We start from the raw sequence: 25,235 nt of genomic DNA on the forward strand, positions 1-25,235 counted from the left end.
CTTCTACCAGTTCACTGATACAAACCGATCTTTCTCTGATTCTGTACTTCCTGGGCCCATGGGCAGAGGCTAGAGTAGACACAGGGAGCTCTCAGTGGGTCCTCCTGGTGACACCACGCTTCTCCGAGCTGAGCAGTCCCCACACTCACCCTCAGGGAGCACCAGGACGCCAGAGCCTGACCGCACCCCCGCTTCCGGCAGCCCAGAAAAAAATAAAGAACAACCCTGGCCAAGGGGAACTAAGAGGTATTAGTTGGTCAACACCTGTTGCTTGAACTATGTCCTCTAAATAAATTCAGCCATTCAGCAAACACTAATTGAGCACCTACTATGTTTAGGGAATATGCTTTCTATTCCTTTTGACAAGAGCCCCTCGGTGAAGCCAAAACAGGGAACACACTGGACTAACATCTGCAACTAAACCCGTACATGCACTTTTTGGAGGGACCCTTCTCCCACTTTTCAACCAAGTTTTGCACCTGCTGGGCACACTACTGGCCTCTCTACACCTCAGTTTCCCCACCTACAGAACTGAGGGGCCAAGACAAGATTTCACAAATGCCAGCGGGTTCTAAAATCAAACATGTCAATGTTAATAACCCACAGCCATGGAATTACACGATTTATTGTCAAAGCAGCCATGTCTCACCACACGTCGGGACTGGATTCTGTATTTCTATAGAAATCTGGGGTGCTAACAGGCAACGCTACTGAGCCACCATTGCTACGGAGACAACACCTGTGGGGAGGGGGCCTGATACTTGTTCACTGCAAGGCTCCACAGTCAGACTGCACAGATGGACATCCTTCAGCCCCAATTCTCTCTTAGAGCAGGGTGGGCAAACTACAGTCAGCCTAAAGAACGTGCAAGAGGCCACGCATGCTCCACAAAGCAACAACTATTTACTACCTGGCCCTTTACAAAGCAAGATTACAGACACCAGCCTCAGGGCACGCAACGGTTCATTTATTAAGCCAGATTTCACTGGACACAAATCCAAAATACAAATAAAAACACTCTGGTTTCCCCAACGGTATGCAGGTATGTATCTCCTCCAGCGAATCGAATCGGTGTCAAGTGTGGGGCCCAGCTCTGCCCCACACCCATCTGGCTACTCTGCTTGCCCCTCGGTTTTCACAAACATCACCAGCTTACAAATATCTGTTTCTAACCGTCAAAACACACACATACGCACGCACGCACGCACGCACGCACGCTCCACTAGCCTGTCAGATAACAGAGAGACTTGCAGACAAACATGTGGGTGTGACTCATGAAGCTGGGGAGGCGAGGGAACACGCTTCTGGGTGGGTCAGAGGCGTGTCCATTCCAGCTGCCTTGTGCCTGGATCCGGATGAACCGGCTGAGACACTGGGTTCTGCAGGCAGCACAGACCAAGCCTGGAGCGCAGCCACGGCTTTCACGCTGCTTGTCTTCCTTTTCTAGGCAACAGAATTCATTTCTGTTTTGTTTTTTTTCTTCCCCCTAAACAAGATCTAATTTGGAACCTCAGTATTACAGATAAAACAGCTACAAGCCAAGGGAGTGCCGTCCGCCCATCCTGCCCCCACTGCTGGAAGCCTGCCTTCCCACGCAGCCACCTGAGGCCCCGCCTGGGCCCCGAGGCATGTGAAAATGGCTCGCCTAAAAGAAACAGACGAAAGAAGGACCCAAAATCCGTGTGAAGACAGCTTTGGGGAACGAAGAAAAGGACATTTTAACACAATTCCAGGTCTGCCCATTTTGGCAAGTTACCTAAAGAAGTGCTGAGAGGCCCAGGCTCTGCTGCAGCTATACAACCAGAAAGATTCACCAACAAAGGCAACTTAGTCACCAGGCCCCAAGCCTCCAGACGGTAGGCCCAGCCGTCCAGCAGGTCACCAGACGCCTGCGCTCGGTCCACCAGAGGGAGGCCCTCCCGCCCTCCAGCTTATCAAAAGCCATTTCCGAGTAACAGGATTCATTTCAATCCCACTTGGGTACCAGCCAGCGGCAGCCGCCCGCCCAGCCGGGGCCTCCCCAGGGAAGCGCTCCAGGCAGGCCGGCATCCTGCTGACACTCACTGCCCTCCACCCTCGAGAAGACACTACTGTCATCCGCCTGCTTTACAGACGAGGACACTAGGGTGAGGTCAGGGCAGAGAAGTCCCTGCCCAGGGTCACAGGCTGGAGCCCGGGCAGGAACACCAGGCCACAGAGGGGCCCTGACGCCAGGTTGCTGAGGCTCTGTCTATGGGAGGGCGCGTGCACTGGTTCTGACACGGGGCAGCGCCAGCTCAAGGCTGCCTTCTGGGCGACTGCACGGATGACTGGACCGGACAAGCCGTTCAAAGATGAACACTTTATACACGCCAGTGCTGCCCACAGCCAGATTCACATTGGGGCAAACCCAGGCTTTTCACAGGTCTCCCTGAGTCCAGTAACATTCGGTCACATCACCTGCTTTCCTAAGCAGTCCTCAATCCTCAGGACACCTGGAGCCATCACCACCGACAATGAAGGACGCAATGTGAGCTCCTGCCCGGACCCCACCTGCTCAGAGGGGAGGTGGTCGGTCACCGGGGAAGACCCACGAGCCACAGAAACAGCACGTTCAGCCTAAGTGCCACCAGCTCGAGACACAAGCAGAAGCCCCCAACCGGGGTGGGGGAAAAGGAAAGCATAATCCAACAGGAAGGGAAGCTGAGAACAGCCCGGATAAACAGGTCAGGAAACAAGCACGTGGGTCAGTAAAGGACCTGGTCGTCAGACAGTATGCTTGTCCAGTCTCAGTCAGAACATAAAGAACCATCCCCCACAAAATCCGGGTACAAGATGAATAAACAATTCCATCCTTCTCCAACACGTCAGTGTCTGCCAAAAAAAAAAAAAACGTCAACATGGGGGAGGCGCCACATCACCTGGTTCAAGTTATCAGATGTGTGCTGCCCGCTCTGTGTAGCAGACACGGGGCTACTAGCTGCTAGGAGTGTGGAGGCAAGGAGACCCCAGCCCGCCCTCCAGAGCAGGCTCCAGACGGCAGCATCTCCATCACCACCACTCAACCGCCCAGCGCTGCTGCAACCACCGACAACATAAACAAAGCAGCAGAGCTGGGTTCCAATAAAACTTTATTTACAACAACAGGAGGGGGGGCTGGATTTGGAGCTGCGGTTGGCTGACTCCTAGTCTAAAGGGAGAATCAGATGTGGAAAGGAATACATCAGAGTAAAATGCATTCAACAAAAAGGGGTTCACGTATCCCCCAGGACTACGCCCCAGGACGAGGTATGAGTGGGGGGCGGGGATGGGGAATCCCACCGGGGTTTGCAGGGAAGCTTCTGCTCCCTCACTCAGCAACAGCATGACCAGCTCCACACCTCCAGCTTCCAGGGGCTCCCTACAGGGCCCCAGTCAGAAAACCAGGGCGGCCCGCCAGAAGCACAGGGCCCCCGCACCTCTCCAGCCCCTAGGAGGCAGGAGCTGGCCCACCTGCAAAGCTGGAGCCTGGCTGGGCCCAGGCATCCCACCTGCAGGAGCCCAGGCAGGTGAGGTTTCTGCGGGACAGGCCAGCACAAACCTCTCCAAGAACAAGCTGCCTCAAATAAAGGCCTGAGGGACCAAAAAAGGGCTGGGGTTAAAGGAGACTCGAGCCACCACCCGAAGAGGTCCACACCCCTGAGGGAACAGCACACCTTAGGAAGCTACAGCAATTAAAAATAAGGACGAAGGCCTGACCTGCAGGGACCAAAGCACTTCCCCGTCCCCAGCTCTCCTGCACACTTGTGGGGCTGCAAGCCCCATCCCTGCTTCCCTGAGCCTCAGAGTCAGCGCTCCCCATCCTGCCCTAAACCCTTCCACCAGAGCCAAACCAGGTCACAAGCACCTGCTCAGACACCTCCAGCCTCATCCCACTGCTCCGGGGTCAAGTCCAAACCCTCTAGGCCAGGGGTCCCCAACCCCTGGGCCGTGGGCCGGTACCAGACCGCACAGCAGGAGGCGAGCGAAGCTTCATCTGCCACGCCCCCAGCGCTGGCATCACTGCCTGAGCCACCCCCCCCACCCTACCCCCAAGGCCCCGTCCGTGGGAAAACTGTCTTCCGTGAAACCGGTCCCTGGTGCCAGAAAGGTTGGGGACCGCTGCTCTAAGCCAACACACGGCCCCAAACCACCACCCAGTCTCATCCCACCCCATCCCCCGCCACTTTCACCTCTCCAAAACAGGGGTTTGCATCTTGCCTCCACACTCGCCTGTTTCCCTGTTGACTTAACGGAGATGAATATACTGTTACCCACCTCACAGCTCTGACATCAGGAATAAATGAAAGAACGAACACAACACGTGACCCAGTTCTCGCTCGCCCTTAGAAGGCTCTCGACCGCAGGCAGCTACTACCCTGGCTCTGCCCGACCATCAGCCCTGCAACACTACTTCACCCTTCCAGACTCCTATGCAACCAGCGAAGCCTCCAACTTCCCACCTACCTCTGGGCTCCTGGGCTCCTGGGCTCCTGGGGCTCCAGGGACCTGACCCCACTTTGCCGTCTCACAGCTTAAGGGCCCTGATGCAGAGAGCAGACCTTCAAAACCACGACTGAAAATTCACGGGTGTTCAGGATCTGCTTGTGGACCCTTTTAATTCTCAGGAGACAGAGATGCACTCTAATGCTCAGAAAACCCTCGAGATCAACACTCCACTGTGACCACATTTTAAACAGCACTAAACTGCCCCAGTCTCAAGGTTTCCCATTTGAAGGCAACAAGCAGGAATATGCAACGCAACCACACGCTGGGGTTAGGACTGACTGCCTTATGGAGATGGATAATCCCGGTCCTGCTCATTTGTTCACCCATAACATTTTCAGAACAAAAGGAATATACGCTTGATATAGAAGAACTGTAAAGCCTTAAAAAAATAAGAAGTGATCATCCGTCAGCCAGCTCCCAGTTACATTGCTGGATGTCTCTTCACCAGCACAAGTCACTTAAATTCAGGGGCCACCATGCTGCAATGCTAATTATCCTGCCTCCTGCTACTCTATTCTACTGTGGTTTTGTTTCCTATTTCAAGAGTTCAGCAATGAAGGTCATAAAACACTATATAAATTCTAAACAGATTTGCTCTTTGTTTAAAAAAATTTTGAAACTGATTTTAAGGAAAGCTTGGAGAGTACTGTAGACAGACCAAGCAAGCATAAGCACATGCAGGATGCTGTCCCAGCCAGCGGGGACTTTGTTTACACCCAAAACCTAGGAATGACGTCACCTGTAGCAGCTAGAATCTGGGCGCTAGAAGAGGGAGGACTACTTGGCAGGAAGTGCTTTTCTTTAGCCCAGGAGAAAGCATTCCTTCCACCTTCCCAAACCCCAGGTCCTCACAGATTCATTCACTGCTGAAAAAACACAGGAGGGTAGAGAGAGAGAGACTGATTCCATCATCCACCAAGTAACAGCCACTGCTGCCTACATGAACTCCCCAGCACAAGCCCTCCCCACAAGGATGAATTCCTTCCTCCAGGCAGTAGCTCTCTCTCCACACACACTGCCAGGATGGAAAGAGCCTGTGAGTCCAAATGCCACAGTGGGGACAGAAGCTCTACTTTGGAAGGCTGTTGCGGGAACTGGAGGTAACGGCCCCAAGGTGTGATGACGGCCCCAAGGTGTGATGAGAACTCGGTGGCACAGACAAAGGATCCGTCAAAGAGGCCCTGTCACCGCCCCCCCCCCCCCCGCCCCCGCTACACTCTCTGCACTTTCAGGCTCCCTCCCTTCTCAAGAAAGCAGGGCCAGAGAGCTCACTTTCTGAAAGGAGGTAGTGACCAATGGCCAGACATCCCAACCCACCCTTTCTTCAGGGCCTCACAATACTCTGCAGCCTCTACAGCAAACGGTAGCTCTGGATGTTCTGACACAAAAAGACAACCACCGCTGATCACGTGGCAGCCGAGTGGTATAACTGATAAACACACACACAATTACGCAAACACATACGTACATAAATGTGACTGTGTACTTACCTACATGTGCACACACCCCCCAGAAATGACCCTAATTCAGTTCCACTTGATTCACAGAAACTATCTAGAAAACAGGGATGTTCTGTTTAAACATGGCAGAAGGACCACAGGCATTTATAGCTCACCTTTCCAAAACCCTCTAAAATGACAACAAAGAGACCCCAAAGACAGGGACGATTTTGGCAGAGAACAGACATAAGTAGTAACAGATTTAGGAGATCATAGATCCTAGGAACTGAGGACCCCAGAGAGCTGGGAAGGTCCTAAGAGTAGCGGGTGCCTTGTAAGACTGCGGGGGGGACGGGAGGGGGGGTAAAGCTGGGAGCACTTGCAGAAAGGCTGCATGTGCAAGAGCCAGCCTCCACATCGCCTCCCTGCCCGCCCCCCCCCCCCGGATAAATTAAACAAGAGAAGTCTAAACTTGAGAACACCAGGGTCAGAGGGGCTGGGGGTGAGGAAAGGAGCTAAGTACAAACCTGAGGCTTCCTCCGCTCTCGGCCTCACAGGAGAGTGGCAGGCAGACCAAGTACCTCCCTCCCTCCACACCCCTGGCAAAGGGGGAGTCTTCTCTTGAAAACCTACAAAGCACATCTTGGGGCTGGAGAATAAAAGGCTGGCTTCTCACCCACCCACCCCACTCCCAAGAGCCCCCTCTGACCCACCCACCCAGTTTCCAATCAGCTGTGTCTGAGACCTAACTAAAAGACAGAAACCAAATAAACAAACTAAAGAACCTAGAGGGGGGCTTCCCTGGCGGCGCACTGGTTAAGAATCTGCCTGCCAACGCAGGGGATACGGGTTCGAGCCCTGGCCCAGGAAGATCCCACATGCCACGGAGCAGCTAAGCCCGTGAGCCACAACGACGGAGCACACGCGCCTAGAGCCCGTGCTCCACAACAAGAGAAGCCACCGCAGTGAGAAGCCCACGCACCGCAACGAAGGGTAGCCCCGCTCGCCGCAACTAGAGAAAGCCCGCGCGCAGCAACGAAGTCCCAACGCAGCCAAAAATAAATAAATAAATTAATTTTTTTTAAAAAAATTTAACTTCAACTTCAATACAAGAAATGCAAGATAAAGTCAAGGATCTCTCAGAAAAATTAACAAGGAGATGAATTAGATTAATCCAGGAATCCAAATCTAACTAGGATTTCTAGAAACACAGAGGCAAAAGGAGGGAAATTATCAAATAAAAATTACAAGAGAAATTCCCAGAGCTGAAGTACCCAAGGCTGCAAGGGCCTGCTGAGTGCTCAGAATAAAGCATGTAAAAGGAACACAAGGTACAACATGAAACTTCAGTGCACCACGGATAAAGACAAGAACCCAAAAGCTGCTGAAAGCCAACCTTCCCTCCACCCCAAAAAAAAGGTCCCAGGGAGGAACAAGGGGAATGGCAATGAGTCCTCAGGAGCCACTGTGATTCTCATCAGCATCATCCCCGCCTCCCCCCGCCCCCCGAAAACAATTTTCACTCGAAAATCCAGTACCCAGCTGACCAAGTCAAGTGCGGGGATAGAAAAAGACTTTTTCATATGCACACAAGGACTCAAAACATTTATTTACCTTCTTAGAAAGTTGCAGAGATAGATACTCTAATGAACAAGAGAGAAAACCAAGACAGAGGTAAATGCTGCAGTAGCCATTCCTGCCTGCCTTTCTGGAAGCTAGTTCTCCGTTCTTCCTTTCCAGAGGAAGTGACCTAGTCCTTTCCCAGGCAGACAGCAGCTGGGAGGCTGACCCACACCCAGCTTGGGGGAGGGGCATGCCTGTCTAAGGGAGAAACCCACCCCCCTTGCCAGTGACTCACCCAGACAAATAAGATACCTGGTTCCTTAGGGACAACACCTCACACAGGACCAACCAATCCGGAACCTGCCCACTTCCAGAGTTCTACTTACTTGAACCAATAAATTTCCTTAACGCAGCTTAAGACAGTTGTTATTTGATGCTCACATTCCCCAACTGATATACATACACATAGGATCAAAGAAACAAGAGATGCAACACAGAGGGACAAGACCAGAGTGACAACCACAGAAAGCCCAAGATGGCAGCTGCACTACAGCAAGACAGGAACAGTCCTGATGAGAGCAGGACAGAGGGTTCCAAGGGATAAACGGAACAGATTATCTCATGTATCTGGGCAATTATAAAACAGTATTTGTTGCATTTTATGTAAGCATTTGTAAAAAAGTAGAAGATATAAGGTTTAAGATAGTTCAATTTGTCAATCTTTTCTATTTTGGTAGTGCCTTCTTTAAATAGTATCCTATTTAAAGAATTTTGTCCTCTCCAAGATCGTACTCTCCTGTTTTCTTCTAGAAGCTCTGTTTTCTCTTTCATGTTTAGCTCTATAATCTACCTAAAACTGATTCTGGATACGATTTGAGGTAGAAAATTCTTCCCCCCCACCCCCAAACAGAGAATCCAATTTTCCCAGTACCTTTTTTTTGAAACGGCCACCTTTTCCACCTGTCATGTGGCACCTTTGTTATAAATTAAGTGACTACTTATGTGCAGTCTGTTTCAAGATCTCTGTTCTATCAGTCTAGTTGTCTATCCTTTTGCCAACATTGTGCTGCCTTACTTACGGTAGCTTTTACAAAGTCCTGACATCTAGTAATATGTCCTTTCAGCTTTGTTCTTCAAGGATGCTTTGGCTATTCTTGGCCCTTTGCATTTTCATATACATTTCAGAATCAGTTTGTCAATTTCTGAACAACCAACAAGGAAAGAAAAGCCTGCTGGGATTTTGGTTGGAATTACATGGAATCTAGAGATCAGTGTGGGGAGAACTGACATCTTTACAACACCAAGTGCAAGTGAGTGTGTGGAGGGAGGACACGGCTCCTGCACTGCTGGTGGGCGTGCCAACTGGTACCATCTCTGGACAACAGGCAGCCATCCACTAAAGCCAAACATATGCCTCCCCTGTGACCTGGCAATTCCATTCCTAGGTATGAACCCAACAGAACACATACACACACGTGTCCAAAGACATGTGTGAGAATGTTAATGGCAGCAGTATTCAGAATAGCTCAAAATGGTAACAAGCTAAAAGTCTATCACGGCTAGAATGAATAAATATTATATTCACATAACAGAATACTACTTAACAATGAGAAGGAAGAGACAGATGGTAACTAGGCTTATCGTGGTGATCATTTCGAAATGCACAGAAATAGTGAACCACTATACTGTGTACCAAGAACTAATACAGAGTTGTAGGTCAATTATACTCCAAAAACAAAGTAATTATGTAACTAACTAACTAACTCATAGAAAAAGAGATCAGATGTGTGGTTACCAGAGGTGGAGGGAGGGGGAAGGGAAATTGGATGAAGGTGGTCAAAAGGTACAAACTTCCAGTTATAAGATAAATAAGTACCAGGGATGTGACGTGCAACATGGAAATATAATTAACACACTGTACGTTATATATGAAAGCTGTTAGGAAATCTGAAGAGTTCTCATCACTAGGAAAAAATTTTTTTTCCATTCCTTTCATTTTGTATCCATATATTCAATAAAATGATGTTCACTAAACTTACTGTGGTAATCACTTCATAATGTATGTAAGTCAAATCATTATCCTGTACAGCTTGTCAACTGTATCTCAATAAAACTGGAAAAAAAAAATAAATGAGAAGGAATAAACGCCACACAACTACATGGGTGAAACTCACAAATACGTAACATTGAACGAAAGAAGCCAGACACAAAAGAAGTAAGAAGCAGAACAAAGACGTGGGTCGGGAGACAATCCATAATGAAAATATAACTAGCATGAACCTATATTTGCAGAGCAATTTTAAAATAAAAAAAAAAACATTTTAAGTGGAAAACACAGCAATCGCTACACATTGATAGATCAAAGCCCACTCAAAACAGTAACAGAGACAGTAATAGATGATCTGATCAAGGTAGATCAGCAAACATGTTCAAAAAGTAACTACAAATGAGACTTTAAGGAAAACCCCAAATTCTGAAAAGCAAGTATCTCTGACCACAGTGCAACAGAATAAGATATAATGAAAGCAGAAGAAAAAATAACCCTATCAGTTGGAAAACTTAAACCTCTGTCTTAAAAAACTTTTGACTCAAAGGGGAATTCAAAACCATAGCTGCAGAAAACCTAGAAAACAGCACAGATGAAGAAAAGAACACTACACACCAAACTTTCGAAAGAGAGACAAATTTGTTCTCAGAGGAAATTTAATCATCTAAAAACTTAAAATTCCTAACAGAAAATAATGAAATTAAGCATCTGATATGAGGAGTCAGAAAAAAGGACACAACTGAACACGAAGGAAAGCAGAAACAATTCACAAAGAAAAAAGCCAAAAGTAATTTAATGAATACATCTGAATAAAGCTAAATTTTAAAACAGCAGTTCTCTGAAACAAGAAAAAAATAGATAAACCACAATGAGAAAGGTATTTGTGGGCTTCCCTGGTGGCGCAGTGGTTGAGAATCTGCCTGCCAATGCAGGGGACACGGGTTCGAGCCCTGGTCTGGGAAGATCCCACATGCCGCGGAGCAACTGGGCCCGTGAGCCACAATTACTGAGCCTGCGCGTCTGGAGCCTGTGCTCCGCAGCAAGAGAGGCTGCGATGGTGAGAGGCCCGCGCACCGCGATGAAGAGTGGCCCCTACTTGCCACAACTGGAGAGAGCCCTCGCACAGAAACGAAGACCCAACACAGCCATAAATAAATAAATAAAATTAAACTTTAAAAAAAAAAAAAAAAAAGAAAAGAAAGGTATTTGTACCCTCAATTTACAGACAAGACACCAAGGCTCAGTGAGGTTAAATGACTGGCCCAAGGTCACTATCTTCAAGTTAGGGCATAGCAAAGCCTGAACTTGAACCCAGGTCAGTCTGACATCCAGGCACTGCTCCAGAACTGTTGGCACTCAGTGGGCACTAGAGAAACACCTGCTACCGCGATTATGAGGTCCACAATAGCCACCAAGGGGCCCTGAGGCCCAGAATAAAATATCCACCGTACGCCCAGGCTCTGGGTGTACCCTTGGGCTGCGGTGAATGTGCAGGGCAAGTCTGGCCCGGGGTACACCGCATCAGGTAGGAACTCTCTTAACACAGGGTCCGGTGGGCCCAGGGTGTGCGCGGGCTCCGGGCTCCTCACCCACAGGAGTCTGTCTTGAGTCTCCCCAAGCACAGCACTTGTCCGATGGTTCCAACGACCAACGTCATCACTAGTGACCAACTTAAACTGCTACGGCTCCTTCCTTCATGAGCAGTGGGGTCAGTCCCTACCCACCTAGCTCACAGGCACACAGGCTTGAGCTGAAGCCTGAGAGGACTCCAGCTAGAAATCTATTTGCAGTCTGCAAAGAGCTACTGGACTATCTCACCTTTTGAATATGCAGTTAACTTAGCAAGTAGAAAAAAATTTTAAATAAAAAACTCAAAAAGGCAATTTCAGTATACAGCCAGGGATGGACAGCTGGACAGATGTGCCACACACAGGCCTCCCTGCCCAGGGTCAAAATTTACCAAGGACATGGCAAATGAAAGAAACACATGACACACAGCTCTATTTCCGTTTTTCCTTCCTTTTCCACCTCCAAATAATGGTGAATTAGTAAGTGAGAAGCACTCTGCAAATGCCATCAAAATCTATGCTCTATATTGTAAAATCTGATTTAGGAGAGAACAGAAATTGGAGACAGGATTTGTATTGGATTGTTCCTTCTAACCAGATCAACAAAGCAGTTTCCAAGGACCACTGACACATAAACAGACATGATTGAATTGGTTGGATTCCTGTGAACCATCAGGGTCCCAGCACCAGAAGTCAAGGCACTCGGGGTGGGTCTGAGTAAAACAAGGAGCCGGGAGGAAGCTCTTGCCAGGAAAAAGCCAATAATGCACCAGCCCCTGGGCCTGGCCCACAGGCACGTCTCTTTCTTTAAATTTATGAGTTACCTCTGTAATTAGTTATCTCTGTAAGTAATACATGTTTCTAATACACATTCACTATAACAAATTCAAATGATATTAAAATATGCAAAACTAGTCAATCCAACTCAAAAGGTAACCAATGTTAACTTGGTGGATATCCTCCACGCCTTTTTTCTCAGCCCACATAAAACTGTCAGCAGCTTGTGGTCTTCAATTTTTATTCTACAAATGTGGGTTACTGCTACATTATACTGCAACTTGCTTTCTTTTATTAATACACTGTGGTCATCTTTTCAAGAAAACACATACCAATCTGAGACTCTTCAATGCCTTCCTAGTATTTCACTGCATAGTTGTGCCACATTTTATTTACCCATGTTCTACAGACAGACGTGTAAATCATCTCCAACTGTGTACTGTGACAGACAATGCTGCAACCCAAGTCCCGGTACGTGTAACTTTACGCTTGGGCCAATACTCGTGTACCACCTGACATTTCTACGAAGCATATTTTTAGTTTGTGCCCAGAGAACTGAAGGGCAGACAGAAAGGTAAGGAAGGAGATGAGAACTGCGACCCTGCCCTGAGAAACCAGCAGTGCTCAGACCCCGACCTCTAATCAGGCACCCACCACAGGAGGCAGATGCCCTCCAGGAGCGAAAGCCCACAGGGGAGCAGGACCCAGTTCACTCAAAACAACAGGACCCTGGCGCCTTCCAGGAGCCCTCCTCCACCTGCGGCCTCCCACCTTCAGCCTGCACGAGGCAGAAGAGGTGCCCCAAAGGAGACTTCTTATCAACAAACCATTCCGCCTAGATGGTAAAGCCTCCCGCTAATCCGAGTGAGGAAGTACTCCATCAGGCTGGAGGAACAGCGATTACAGCTGTGCAGAGGATCCTGCCAACAACCGCCGGGGTGGCTGTCCTCACTGTTGGCCCCACTTAGATGGGGAAACGGAGGCTGAGAGGTGAAGTACCAGGCCGAGGTGTCGCCCTGCGCCCTTTCTCACTCTATCACGCCATCTCAGAGCTAAGCCACGTGCAGGAGGTTGTCTGCTGACACAGAGATGGTTCTTCAACAACTAACCACCGCCCCCCCAAGCCACCTTCTCTTTGAAGAAAATAAAACCAAATATTTATTTTCTTCAGAAAATATACTGAAGGCGGGGGGGCTAAAAGGGCTGGGTTGGTTTAAATGATCTCCAACAAGCCCAAAGGACTACAGCCCCGGAACCCATATGCTATTTATTCTCCAAGCCTCAGACTCTAGAGGAAACCCAGGATGGTGGTAGTCCCTGGGCCACCAATCAGGCAAGAGCAGGTCTGAAGTTATGAAAAGGAAGAACCCAAAAATAAGGGCCAAGTGTTGCCCAGGGGCTTTCAGAGGGATGCCAACCCGTCATTTCAGCAAAAGAAAAGAGGAACATGTGCCTTCACCTAAACACACCAACTTTACTCATTGGTTATTTACGATAAACAGGCATTACAAGAACTTCCCCATCCTGATAGAACTCTGTTCTCACAGCCCCCAGTCCCGCCCCACTCCATCATCTCTCCCCAGTTCCTGAACTATCACAGACTCCGCTGCCCCTTCCCCTAACAAGTCCACATCACAGAGCACACGGCCCAGCCTGCCCCCGTACCCCAAACTCCCACATCAAAACCTCATCACATTGCCTTAAGATCTCTGGAGGGCAGCACTTGGTTAAAGCTACTCTCTGCCGCGGCTAGTATGACCAACACAGCATTAGGATTCATCCAGGTGGACAAAGAATTACCGTGGCCCTTTCTTTTTTCCTTAAGAAGACAGGAAAGGACTGAAGTGACAATGCTGGGGAACCACAAATGAAATGTCTTAAGTACACCTATAAACATTCATATCTCCTGTCTTCCGGTGGTCACTTCAGGGATGAAACTCGCACGTTCAGTTAAAACATTCCCGTTACTGGAAAACGAAACTGTTTTCAAGACAGCACTCATCATCTCTCAATCTGAAGGATAGCGGGCAAGAAGGAATGACTTTTACTTTCTACTTTGTATACTTCTGGTGTGTTTGGGTTTTTTGTAACAAGCTTGTACTGTTACTGTTACATTGTTTTAAGATCTAGGTAAACTGAGCAATATAGTAGCAACATATCCTGTTTCCGAGCTGACTAGGTGCCATCATCACAGCAACACTGAGAGGCAGCTTCCATCCCCACCCGGCAGATACAGAAACAGAGGCTCAAAGGGGTAAAGGAGGCCCGTTCAAGGTCCAGGAAGGTGTAAACAGCAGAAATGAACACTCCTGTCTGTCTGATGCCATGAACTTTAACAAACCTTATCTTCATTCCTCTCAAGACATTTACCTAAAACTCTCCAAGAACAGAACCAACTCAGGGAAGGGCAGCAGCCAGTGATCAAATGCTCCTGCTGGGGGTATTTACCTTAGAGAGAGGTGGACGGCAGAAAGAGCCCCGATGCCCCCGCCCCAAGGGGAGGCCCTTGGTAAGGTGTCTGAGCTCCTGGAGGTGAGGGCAGGCAGGGGCTGTTTGACTTGGGTCTAAATCTTCAGCATGTAGCACGGGGCTTAGCACACAATTAGAAATGCCGGCATCTAGTAAACAAAAGAGCCCCAAGTGTATAAGCCTGCCTACTCCAACCCCCCAGGCCATCAGCTAGTGCTGAATCCAGGAACCATTAATAGCTACTGTTTACTGAGAGCCTGCTCGCCTTGTGCCAGGCACCTTAGAAACACTTCAGCGTAGGACCCACTGAATCCTCCCCCAATTCTAGGAGGCAGGTGTTACTACGATATTTTGCAGAGAAAGAGAACAGAGACTCCAAAAGATTAAATAATCTTAATCACCCAGCTTGCAAGTGGAAGAACCTGGATCTGAAGGCAGCTGACCATCAAAGGCAAGGGCTACTCTCCCTCAGGAAAGGAGCAGAGGAGGGGGGCGAGGCATCCCCAACTCTCCCTGCGATTTCAGCCCGCAAGGGCCAGCGCTGCCAATCGGCACCTCCCCGGGGCACTCACCTCACCAGAGCCCCCAGCCTGATGAAATACCACCCAGGCGTTTCCAGGGGCTTCACTTCCGCAGTCACTTCGCCCACTACGTGTGATCTCCTAGAATAACCAGGCCGGGAAAGTCGGGGCCGGAGGCCAAGTGGTTGAGTTGAGAACTGAACACAACAGGGCACAGGCCTCCAGATAAATTCCACAGTAAGGTGCATTAACAACAACAAGACCACCAAGGGCTGTAATGCGAGCCTCAGAAATCTCCAGAAGGGCTATGTGAGAACTCCAAACGGAGGAGGTCTCTGAATTCTCTCTGCCAGGCTCTCTGTGCCAAGTACCATCATTTTAGTTGATAAGGAAAATCAAACTAAGATCTGGCTACCTGTGCCCCTCCCCACAACCCCCCGCCGGTTCCCCCACTGGCCTTACCTAATGAGATGCCCAGGGCCACTTCTGCACTGGGAGTCCACAGCAAACGCCATTTCTGATACACGTGTCCACACCAATCACAGCCTGAGATCCTACACCGACTACAGGAAGCCTGAAACAGTCACTGCTTTTAATTTGGGAAATGTGCATGCCCAAAATGACCCCAAAAAGCCACAGTTCAGAAACACCCGCTCTCATATACTATTGTATATAAACTGGCACAAAGTTTTTTGAAAAGGAGTTTAACAGAATTCTTACCAAAATGCTATTCAACAGGAAGAGTCCACACTACAGGAACACGCTCTCACATGCTATTATATACAAATTACATGTTTTTGAAGAGAAATTGACTGAATTTTACCAAAATTGTGTAATATCCCAAAATTAGAAACAGCCCAACTGTCCACCAATAGGAAACGGGATAAATCAAGTATATCCACAGACTATTCTCCGCAGTTGCTAAAATAAATGATGTAATCCATCTATAAAGGCCCTCGTGGAGCACACCAAGACATTAAGTGAACAGGGCAACCTGCTTTAAGAAGAATATATATATATATATATGGATAGATAATGTGAATAATTTTTTTTTTCTATTAGGAATCACAAGAAACTTCAAATAATGGTTTCCTTTCAGAGAGATTGGAGAGGAACCCTTATGCTTTTCAATACAGATTGAATTTTTCTAACTACTTTTTAAAAAAAGTCAACTGGGAATATCTGGGCCAAGGGATTAAGAACTATTTTTGTTTTCCTCTTCCATATACTTGCATATTTTTTAAAAACCTCCTAAGTATTATTTTTAAAACATTAACAGTATGACAGATCTTTATATGTTAGTACGGAAAAATGCTCATGATAAGTTTAAAAATGAAGAAAGACTAGTATGATCCCACTTTTGATCTTTAAAAAACCTGCCTACAAAGGACCATATTCACATGAAGGATAAACACACCAAACCATAAATAGTGGCTACCGCCTGGGAAGACAGAAGGAAGAGCTTTCATTTTTCTATGTACCCTTGCTTTTTCTTTTCTTTTTATTTTCCAGTAAGTATACTTTTGTAATTAATTTTGTATCAGAAAGAATTCCACTTTATGCTTCAGGGCAACGTTCCACTCTCCCCAACTATTTCTGAACACTCAGCCCATTCAGTCCCATTGACAGGTCGGCCCTCCCAGACTGGCCTGCATGTTCTGCACAGCCTGGAACAGAGCAGTTCTCTAAGCTCTGAACTGGATGTGTAAACAACACCTGCTGAAAAAAGCTCTAAAGACACAAAGGAACCATGGAAAGAGCGCAGGAGATGACCTCCTTTTTCCAGTTGGTCCTGCAGTGAGATTCACCCCCCATTCCACACGGAAATGAGCTCAAAGCAGGCTGGGAGAATCAACTCAATGCCTGGAGGTGAAGTCCTACCTGCCTCCTGGGTGGCCCCGGCCCCCGCCCCACCAGAGCACTCCCACCACGTCCACAGTCAAAGGGCCTGGGGCTCTGGAAAGCAAGCTGACCCACCAGCTTTCTTCTGTGGCCCATGCATTTCTGATTTCAACTTAGAAACACATTTTTAATACTCCAGGGCTCGCTTACTATTTCCGAGAGGTGCTTGCTTCAAGTCTGCTACGTTCTCCAGAGGGCCTTCCCTGACCACTGGAACCCAGGCTGAGCTGGGCTCGACTTCTCGGTGGGCTCCCACCAGGCCCCCTTAAGTAGCCCCATCGCTCATCCTACACGTGCTGCTGGAGTGCCCTCTGCGTGAGACGCAGAGCACACGGAGGAACGGAAGCAAAAGAATCTGCTTCATGTGACGCTCATTCACTCCACCGGGGCAGAGGGACGATTCAATAAATTAAAAAAAAAATCTATTTCCAAGTTGTCGCCCATCGATAGATGAATGGATAAACAAAATGTGGAGTGTGTGTGTGTAACGAAATATTATTCAGCCTTAAAAAGGAATGGAATCCAGACACATGCCACAACAACACAGATAGATGAACTTGAAAAATTATGCTAGGTAAAAGAAGCCATTCACCAAAGGACAAAGACTGGATAATTCCACTTATCTGAGGGACCCAGACTAATCGAACTCAGAGACAGAAAGTGAAATGACACTTGCCAGGGCCTAGGGCAAGGGGAATGGGGGGGGCGTTTAATAGGTGCAGAGTTTCAATTTACTGAGATGATAAAGTTCTGGAGATGGACAGTGGTTGCACAACACTGTGAACGTACTTAATGCCACTGGACCGTACACTTAAAAATGGTTAAAATGATAAAATTTTGTTATGTGTATTTTACCACAATAAAATAATTGTTTAAAAAAACTGTAAAATTGTGGAAAGAGTTGTAAAGAAAAGCAAGAGGGGGGACTTCCCTGGTGGTCCAGTGGTTAAGACTCCACACTCCCAATACAGGGGGCCCAGGTTCGATCCCTGGTCAGGGAACTAGATCCCACACGCCGCAAGTAAGAGTTCGCATGCCGCAACTAAAGATCCCGCATGCCCGCAACTAAAGAGCCTACACGCGGCAACTAAGACCCAGCGCAGCCAAATAAATAAATAAATATTTTAAAAAAGAAAAAAAAAGAAAAGCAACAGGGCTAGGAAAGATGATGCAACAGGCGGGTGATGATGGAGTTGGGTTGAGGAGCTCCCGAAGGCCTCTGTAAGCAGGTGCTTGCCTCCCCCCACTGGACCATGAGCTCCTGAGGAACACAAGTGGGGCATCCACATCTGCGTCCCCAGAACAATAAACATTTAAGTCAAGACACCTGTCCAGACTCATACCAGGAAATGGAGTAAGACCCCAAGCCCCACCCATCAAAAGGCTTCGCCAGGACTGAGACACCCAGAACTCAGTGGTCCACGAAGGAGGCTGCCTTGTGCCCAAGGCTGAAGATGGAGTGACCAAGGAGGAAACTGGTGCTGCTCCAGAGAGAGCCAAAGCAGGAGCCTGCACACCCTCCGACCGGGAAATTCCACTTGCGGGAAATAATCAGCAATGTGAACCCAAGGTTTACACGCAAGGATGCTCCCTAAAGTTACGTTTATAATAACAAAAAATGGGTAACAACCACCTAAATGTCTAATAACAGAGGATTAAGCAGATCATGGCATATCCATATAATGGCAATTACGCAATTATTAAAAAATCATATTTTCAGTAACTTAGAGAAACATACTATAACGTTAAGAGGAACTATGATCCGTGAATAGTGTACATAGTATATTTTTCTAATTTTGGAAAAAAACCCATAAAATCAAAGGAAAGAAATACACCAGTCTTAATGTAGGTATCTCTGGATGGTGAGGTTACAGGTGATTTTTGTTTTCATTTTTGTCTTTATACTTTTCAGTATTTTGCAAATTTTTTTCAGTGAAAATGTTCCTTTTGTGAATGGGGAAAAACGCACTTAAAGGGCCTCGCACCATGCCTGGCCGACGTTCGGCAGTGACTTCTAAAAGCAGTACGTACTGCTTCTGCACCACCACAAGGAGGAAAAGGCTGGTAGTTTTCTTGAAAGGAGGCAGAAAGGATACAGAGCAGAGCTACAAAACCAGCTGTAGAGGTGAGAGCGGAAAGAAGTCGTCTGAAAAAGAATGTGAAGGACCACGACAGCAACTTCAGACTGCACTTTGCCCACAGACACGTCCTGCTGCACGCACAAGCTTTACAAGCCAACCACGCTGCTGGCACCTTACAGAGCAACCCAGCCCTCAGCTCAGGCCACACGGGAAAGAAAAAAAAAAAAAAAAATCAACAAGTACAGTTAAGAACAAACTCGACCAAGATTTTTGGCTCAAGTCACGAGGGCAGGCCTCCCTCCCAGAGCAGACTCCGACGTGCCACCCACAGAGACTCGGTGATATCACCGACTGCACAGCCCTGCGCTCCCAGGGGAGGAGGCCGGTCCAAATGGCACTTTGTACACCCAAAAGCTTGTCATAAACAATTTTATTTCACCGGAAGGCTCACCATCTCTCCCCTCGCTCTCATCTCCAGCACCACAGGCCATGCCTTTCTTTCTTTTCTTTTTTTAATTGAAATATAGTTGATTTAAAGTATGTGTTAGTTTAACAGGTACAGCAAAGTGATCTAGTTATATATATTTTCCTTTTTCAGATTATTTTCCATTATACATTATTACAAGATATTGAATGTAGCTCCCTGTGATACACAGTAAATCCTCGCTGTTTATCTATTTTTTTAATTGAAGTATAGTTGCTTTACAGTATTGTTAGTTTTAGGTGTACAGGAAAATGACTCAGTTATACATACATATATTTTTCAGATTACACCTTTATTTATTTGTTCAAATGACAGACCCAAGGTTCCCAAGCCTGTACAAGCCCCAGAAAAGGATCTTCAGAAAGAAATCAAGTTATGACTGGAAAACAAGATAGTCTAGTTTGCCCTGACTAAAATATGAGATTTCAGGACACAATCCCCGACAGATCTCTGCTGGAAATTTTATTCTTCAGAGGGAAACGCATCGCTTTAAAATCTAGTGTAGATGGGCCCTATTTAACACCTGCCCACCCATAACAAGATACGCACATTTGAAAGTAGAGAAGCCTCATTATCAAATTTAGAAATTCGTGAACTGGCCCAACTGGCCTGTTCTGGTTTGAAACAGAAACAAACATAGAAATGAACAATCCTAAACCGGCAGAATAATGAGACATACAACCAGCATACAGCCATTAGCAACATGAGTCAGTACTTTGTGCAAGGCAAAAAAAAAAAAAAAAAAAAATCTTGAAAGCACGATAAAATAATCCTTCAGGAAAAAAAGAACTGAAATTTAAAAGGGGGTGGGGGGAATGGACCAACCAAAAGGCATAACAAACATCCCTCGCCGGGCTCCAGGCAACTACACGGTGCAGGAACTGGTTCTGACTTGCCATTCCTGAAATTCCTCTCTCCCAAGGTTTTCCGGCTCTTCCTTCCCCAGGCTCTCCTTTTACCCGTTTGCGCTTGAAGGAGCCCGGAGAGGACCCAGAATGTTGTAGGGCATGACAGGTCCCTCCACCATACAAGCAGCATTAGGGAGCCAGTGGTAACTGAAATTCACAGGTAATCAAAAAGGCCTGTGGGAGACGAGCTAATTCATCACCTCCCCTAACCAACCAGCTAACCAACAGTGCAGAGCCAGGCTGAAATCAAATAGAAAGGATGGGCCAAGAGGCAGGAAGCAGGAAAAGGAGGACTTGACCCGCTAAAATGTCTCAGTCACACAGCCAGGAGCAGGTTCCAAGGAGGTTTAACAAAAAAAACCAAAACACAACACAACCAAGATGTCTGTGGGAATGCCAAAATGAACCAAAACAAACTTCCCACTAAACTGCACAACCACCGTATGTCCAAGCAGAGTTGTCTCCGAGGCCCTTTACAAACAAGCTACAGGTCTGGCCCAGAGGTAACCTGGGTCTCAGCCCTCACCCGTGACCAAGACTGAGGTCAGTCTCCCGAGTATTAGCCTCAGTCCTTCCTATGGTCTCCCATAAACAGCACACACCCCAGATTTGGCTGAGTAGCCTAGCTCTTCTAGGCCATTCTGGTGCTTCCAGGCAAAATCAAAACATTAGCTGCGGATAGAATTTGGGGTGGTTCCACCAACCAAGGTAACAGGAGAAAAAGATCAGGAACTAGGAGAAAGAAACCAGAAAACTAGGTAACCGAAAACATACATTTTCATCATCCTCCCGTGGACGGAAGTGCTTTGCTGCAAATAGTATGTGAGGCTCCCAAGGGACCCAACAGATACCCAAGGCAAGACATAATTATTCCCATTTTACAGACGCAGGAGCTGAGGCTGAAACTTGCGTACGGTAACCCAATGAGGACCAGAATCCAGGCTCCAAGAGACACACTTGCCCAAACAAGTAAATGATTATCTGCCATTCCCAAAGGAAAACAGTTATCCTCAAGAGGCAGGGCTCCCTGGGCCTCTGCTTGTTGTCCTTAGCATCTAGTATCTTGTACTGTTCTGCTGTGCCTTAACCCGAGCTGCAGGAACAGCCTCAGAAGAGGCAGGCACCTCGGATCCAAGGACAGAGACCTACCACCACACAGCCCAGGTCTGTGTACTCCTTGAGGGTTCCAAATGCTGCTCTTTCCCATCCTTGTCTCCCCACAGAGCCCCAGCACAGAATAAGCAAGAACCCGGTGATGTTTTGTGCCCTGAAGTCTTCCCCTGGCCATGCCTTAGCCCAGCACCTGTGGCATCCACCTGACGGCTCAGCACAACGGGTGGCACCACAAGTGGCTAACTTCCACCCTAGGACTTGATGGCAGGCATACAAACAGCCATAGGAGAAGCAACTATTAAGCACCAACTGTGTGGCAGGCCCTCTTCTAGGTCCTTCACCATCTTCAGGGGGAGGATGCAACGTCCCCACGTATGCCAATGAAGGCTCTGAGAATTCCAGAGTTCTCCGACAGAAGCAGGATTTGCACCCCAAAGCCTGGGCCTCCCCAGTCCCACCTTCCACCACAGCACTGCGCACACAGGGCTAGATGGCTGCAATTGTATTCGGAGAAACCACGTTAAAACTTCAAACGGATGATTACAAAAACCAAACTAGATTATAATATACAAAGCACTTAAAATGCATACCAAACCTTAAAGGAAAAAAAAAAAATCTCAGGGGCAATTTAACAATCCTGTAAACCAAAGCCTTCTAAAGGTTTCTCCCGGGCAGCCATTTAGCAAATGACACACTCCGGAGAGCCTCCCCCAGCCCCCCTTCTCCCACTTCCTTCAAGCGAACCATTCCCCTGAAAAACACCTCCTCGGCTTGCCTAAGGTGGGCTCGGACCTCCCACGATATTTAGAAAGAGGGAGAAAAGAAAGGGAAAAAAACGCCTTCCAATTTTATGTAGGCAAATCCACTCTTCAGAGGCCCGCGATTTCAACAGTGCTAGGTTTTACTTAGGAGGCGGGGTGGGGGGGGACGGGGGGGGGAAAGAAAGAAAAAGGAAAGGAGGGAAAAAAACCCATCTGGCAGGCCCTGAGCAGCAACATCCTGTTTATTATTAAACATTTTCAGCAACAGAGCATTAAGTGTTTTGAAAATAATCCTCTTCTTCCCGCACTCAAACCGCGGCCGCCTGGGCGGCTGTTAACCCCCTGTCCCTGGCACACAGGCCGGCAACCCCTGACCATCAACTTCGGGGACACCCGGGGGAACCCGAAAAGGCTAGGCGACTCCACCCCCGACCGCCGGCCCCGAGGGTCGCCGCGACCCCGGCTCTGCACCCCGGAGCCGCCCTCGCTGGGAAGCAAGATGGGGCCGGGCGGCAGGAAACCGGCCCGACGCCCCCGACCGCCGAGGCGCTCGCGGCCGCCGGAATGTGGGGCGGGAAGGCGACTCCGGGGGCTCCGGGGACCCGTCCGCCCCGACGGCCCCTCCCCCGGAGGCCCCCAGCCGCGCTGCGCCCAGGTCCGGCCCCGGGGTGCGGGGGCGGAGGGGGCTGTGGGCCCGGCGGGGGGAGCGGCCCGACCCCGCAGTCAGCCGAGCCCAAGCCGCGCGGCGCCGCCACAACAATGGCGAGCTGGCCGCCCGCCGCCCCCCGGCGGCCCCCGGCCCGACCCCGCGGGCCAACGGCGGCGGCGCGGGGCGGGCGGAGCCCCGCGCTCGCGGACAAAGGTCGGTCGGGCCCGGGCGCCGCTGTCAGTCAGCCGCCGCCGAGACAAAGCCGGCCGGGCCGCGCCGCCTCCATCTTAGCGCCGCGCCCGCCGCCGCCGCCGCCGCCGCCGCCGCCGCCGCCGCCCCGGCCCCGCGCCGCCCCGCGCCCCAGGCCCACCTGGTCTGATTCCGCGGGCGCGACTGGGCCGGGCGATGGCGGTCGGGCTGCGGTCGGGCGCGGAGGCGGCGGGATGGCGGCGGATTGCGAGGCGGCGGCGCGGCTGCTAGCTCGCTCCCTCCCTCCCTCCCGGGCTCGCTCTTCGCTCGCTCGCTGGAGCCTCGGAGCCTATGTCTAGCCGCTCGCCTCCCTCTCGCGCTCGGCTCCCCGCCCCCTGCCTGCCACCGCCCCCGCGTCCTCCCGCCTCCTCCTGGCGCCGCCGCCGCCGCCCGCAGCCGCGCCTCGGCCAGCGCAGCGCCCCCTGCCGCGCCTCCCGGGATCCGCGACGCCCGCCCCGCCCCCGGGCCTGAGGGGGGGCTGGGGTCCCGGGAGGGGGAGGGGTATGAGAGAAGGGGGGCCTGGGAGGGGGAGAGGTTCGCGGGAGGGGCCCGGAGGAGGGGCTGGAGGGCCTAGGGGACGGAGCCGGGAGAAGGGGCCTGGGAAGGGGACCCGGGGTGGGGGCCCTAGAAGGGGCCCCGGGAGAGAAGGGGGAGGGGTCCGTCGGGGGGGGGGAGGGCTGGGAAGGGGAGGAGGCCCAGAGGAGGGGGTTGGGGCGAGAGGCGGGGAGAGAGGTCCGGAAGAAGGGGGGCTGGGCTGGAGGGGGCCGGGGCGGGTGAGGCCCTGACGCAGGGAGGGTTGGGAAGGGAGGGGTGAGAGCCCGGATCTCCGCCCCCTCCCCTTGCAGAACCGCAGCGCCCGCTGCCAGACCGTGAGCCCGAATCTTGTTAAAGTACGTATTTGATGTAAGCACGGAAAGGAAACTGAAGTAATAGTACATTGTTACTTCAAAAGCAAGGTTGTTGCACAGTCTAGATACTTTATTCCATTTTCGTAAGATGAAACATAATAAACCAATTCTCTTGAGTGTTTGTGTATTTGTGTGAATGCAAGACAAAAGGTCAGGGAGAATGCGCTCTGCTCTTGGTTACCTCTGCGGTGTGAGGTCGCGAGGGCTGAGGGGGATACTCACTTTTAATTCTAGATGCTTTGGCAATTAGAAAAACAAACAATTTGAAAAAACAAAGACAAAAAGAAACGTATCTGGAGCCTGGAATCCAAATCATTTCTGGCAATTGTGCATATACACCGTAAACACCAACGGTGAACGCCAGCCGCAGGGGAGTGGTTGGTCTCATTTAATTCCAACTCGGTGTTAGATATTACTGTTCTAGTTCACAGGTGAGGAATGGAGACTCTGAGAGGTTAAGTAACTTGCCTGAGGCCACACAGTCAGACCTGGAAGGAAAGTTAACCCATTTCAGCCTGAGTAGGATTAGGGTTAAGGTTATGGTGAGCACTGAGCAAGGTGCCTGGCACACAGTAGGCGCTCAATAAATGTTTGAATGTAGTTGGGGACTTCCCTGGTGGTTCAGTGGTTAAGAATCTGCCTTCTAACGCAGGAGAGGCGGATTCCATCCCTGGTCTGGGAGCTAAGAGCCCACATGCAGTGGGGCAACTAGAGAAGATCCCGCATGCCGCAACTAAGACCCGACGCAGCCCAATAAATAAATATGAATAAATAATTTTTTTAAATATTTGAATATTGTTGAATGGAGGAATGAGTGTCTGGCCCTTGACCTTGTTGGCTGGGAGGTAAGGGACTCTGGAACTCTTTAAGAACCAGGAGGTTACCTCTTTTTATTATCCGGTGAGAGAGAACAAAAAAAAAAGATGAAAAGTTTGGAGGGCTTTGAGTGCTCTGGAAGACAGGTGAGGAGATATTACAGATGGCAAGCAGAGAGCAAGTCAAGTGGGCAGGTGTTCTGCTCCCGTGGCAGATCTAGAAGGGGAGTGACGCCCTCTGGGGACAGCAGAGGCTGCTAAGTCCGTGGGATTTAAATGGCAGCGGGTGCTTCACTTGTACCACAAACCCCAGGTTTTGTCCCGGCTTCAGGAAATCATTCTCATTCTGCACTTCTCTGGGGTGACAACAGCCACGATGATGCGTGCTGTTTATTGAGCACTTTTCCCAGCTGGGCAGGCTGGTAAGCACTTTACAAGAGATAATTCAATGCTTGGGAGACAGTTATTATTGTTC

General features: G+C 49.4%; 2 protein-coding genes across 18 annotated transcripts in view; one reads left to right on the forward strand and one right to left on the reverse strand.

The window, feature by feature from the left end:
• Positions 1 to 23,316, reverse strand: part of PRRC2B (proline rich coiled-coil 2B) — an 85,972-nt gene extending 62,656 nt beyond the window's left edge. For all 17 annotated transcript variants that reach the window (XM_061199729.1, XM_061199737.1, XM_061199736.1 and 14 more), the window contains exon 1: positions 23,159 to 23,316. The gene's annotated coding sequence lies outside the window, so the exon portion shown is untranslated. The remainder of the gene's footprint in view (positions 1 to 23,158) is intronic.
• Positions 2,496 to 23,079, forward strand: LOC133097257 (proline-rich protein 2-like). Its single transcript, XM_061199161.1, has 4 exons — positions 2,496 to 2,509; positions 3,366 to 3,527; positions 3,924 to 4,063; positions 22,499 to 23,079. The coding sequence occupies exons 1-4, from the start codon at positions 2,496 to 2,498 to the stop codon at positions 23,077 to 23,079; spliced, it is 897 nt and encodes a 298-aa protein (XP_061055144.1).
• Positions 23,317 to 25,235: the final 1,919 nt, after the last annotated feature.

This window comes from Eubalaena glacialis, chromosome 9 (genome assembly GCF_028564815.1).
Source record: "Eubalaena glacialis isolate mEubGla1 chromosome 9, mEubGla1.1.hap2.+ XY, whole genome shotgun sequence".
Taxonomy (NCBI): Eukaryota; Metazoa; Chordata; class Mammalia; order Artiodactyla; family Balaenidae; genus Eubalaena; species Eubalaena glacialis.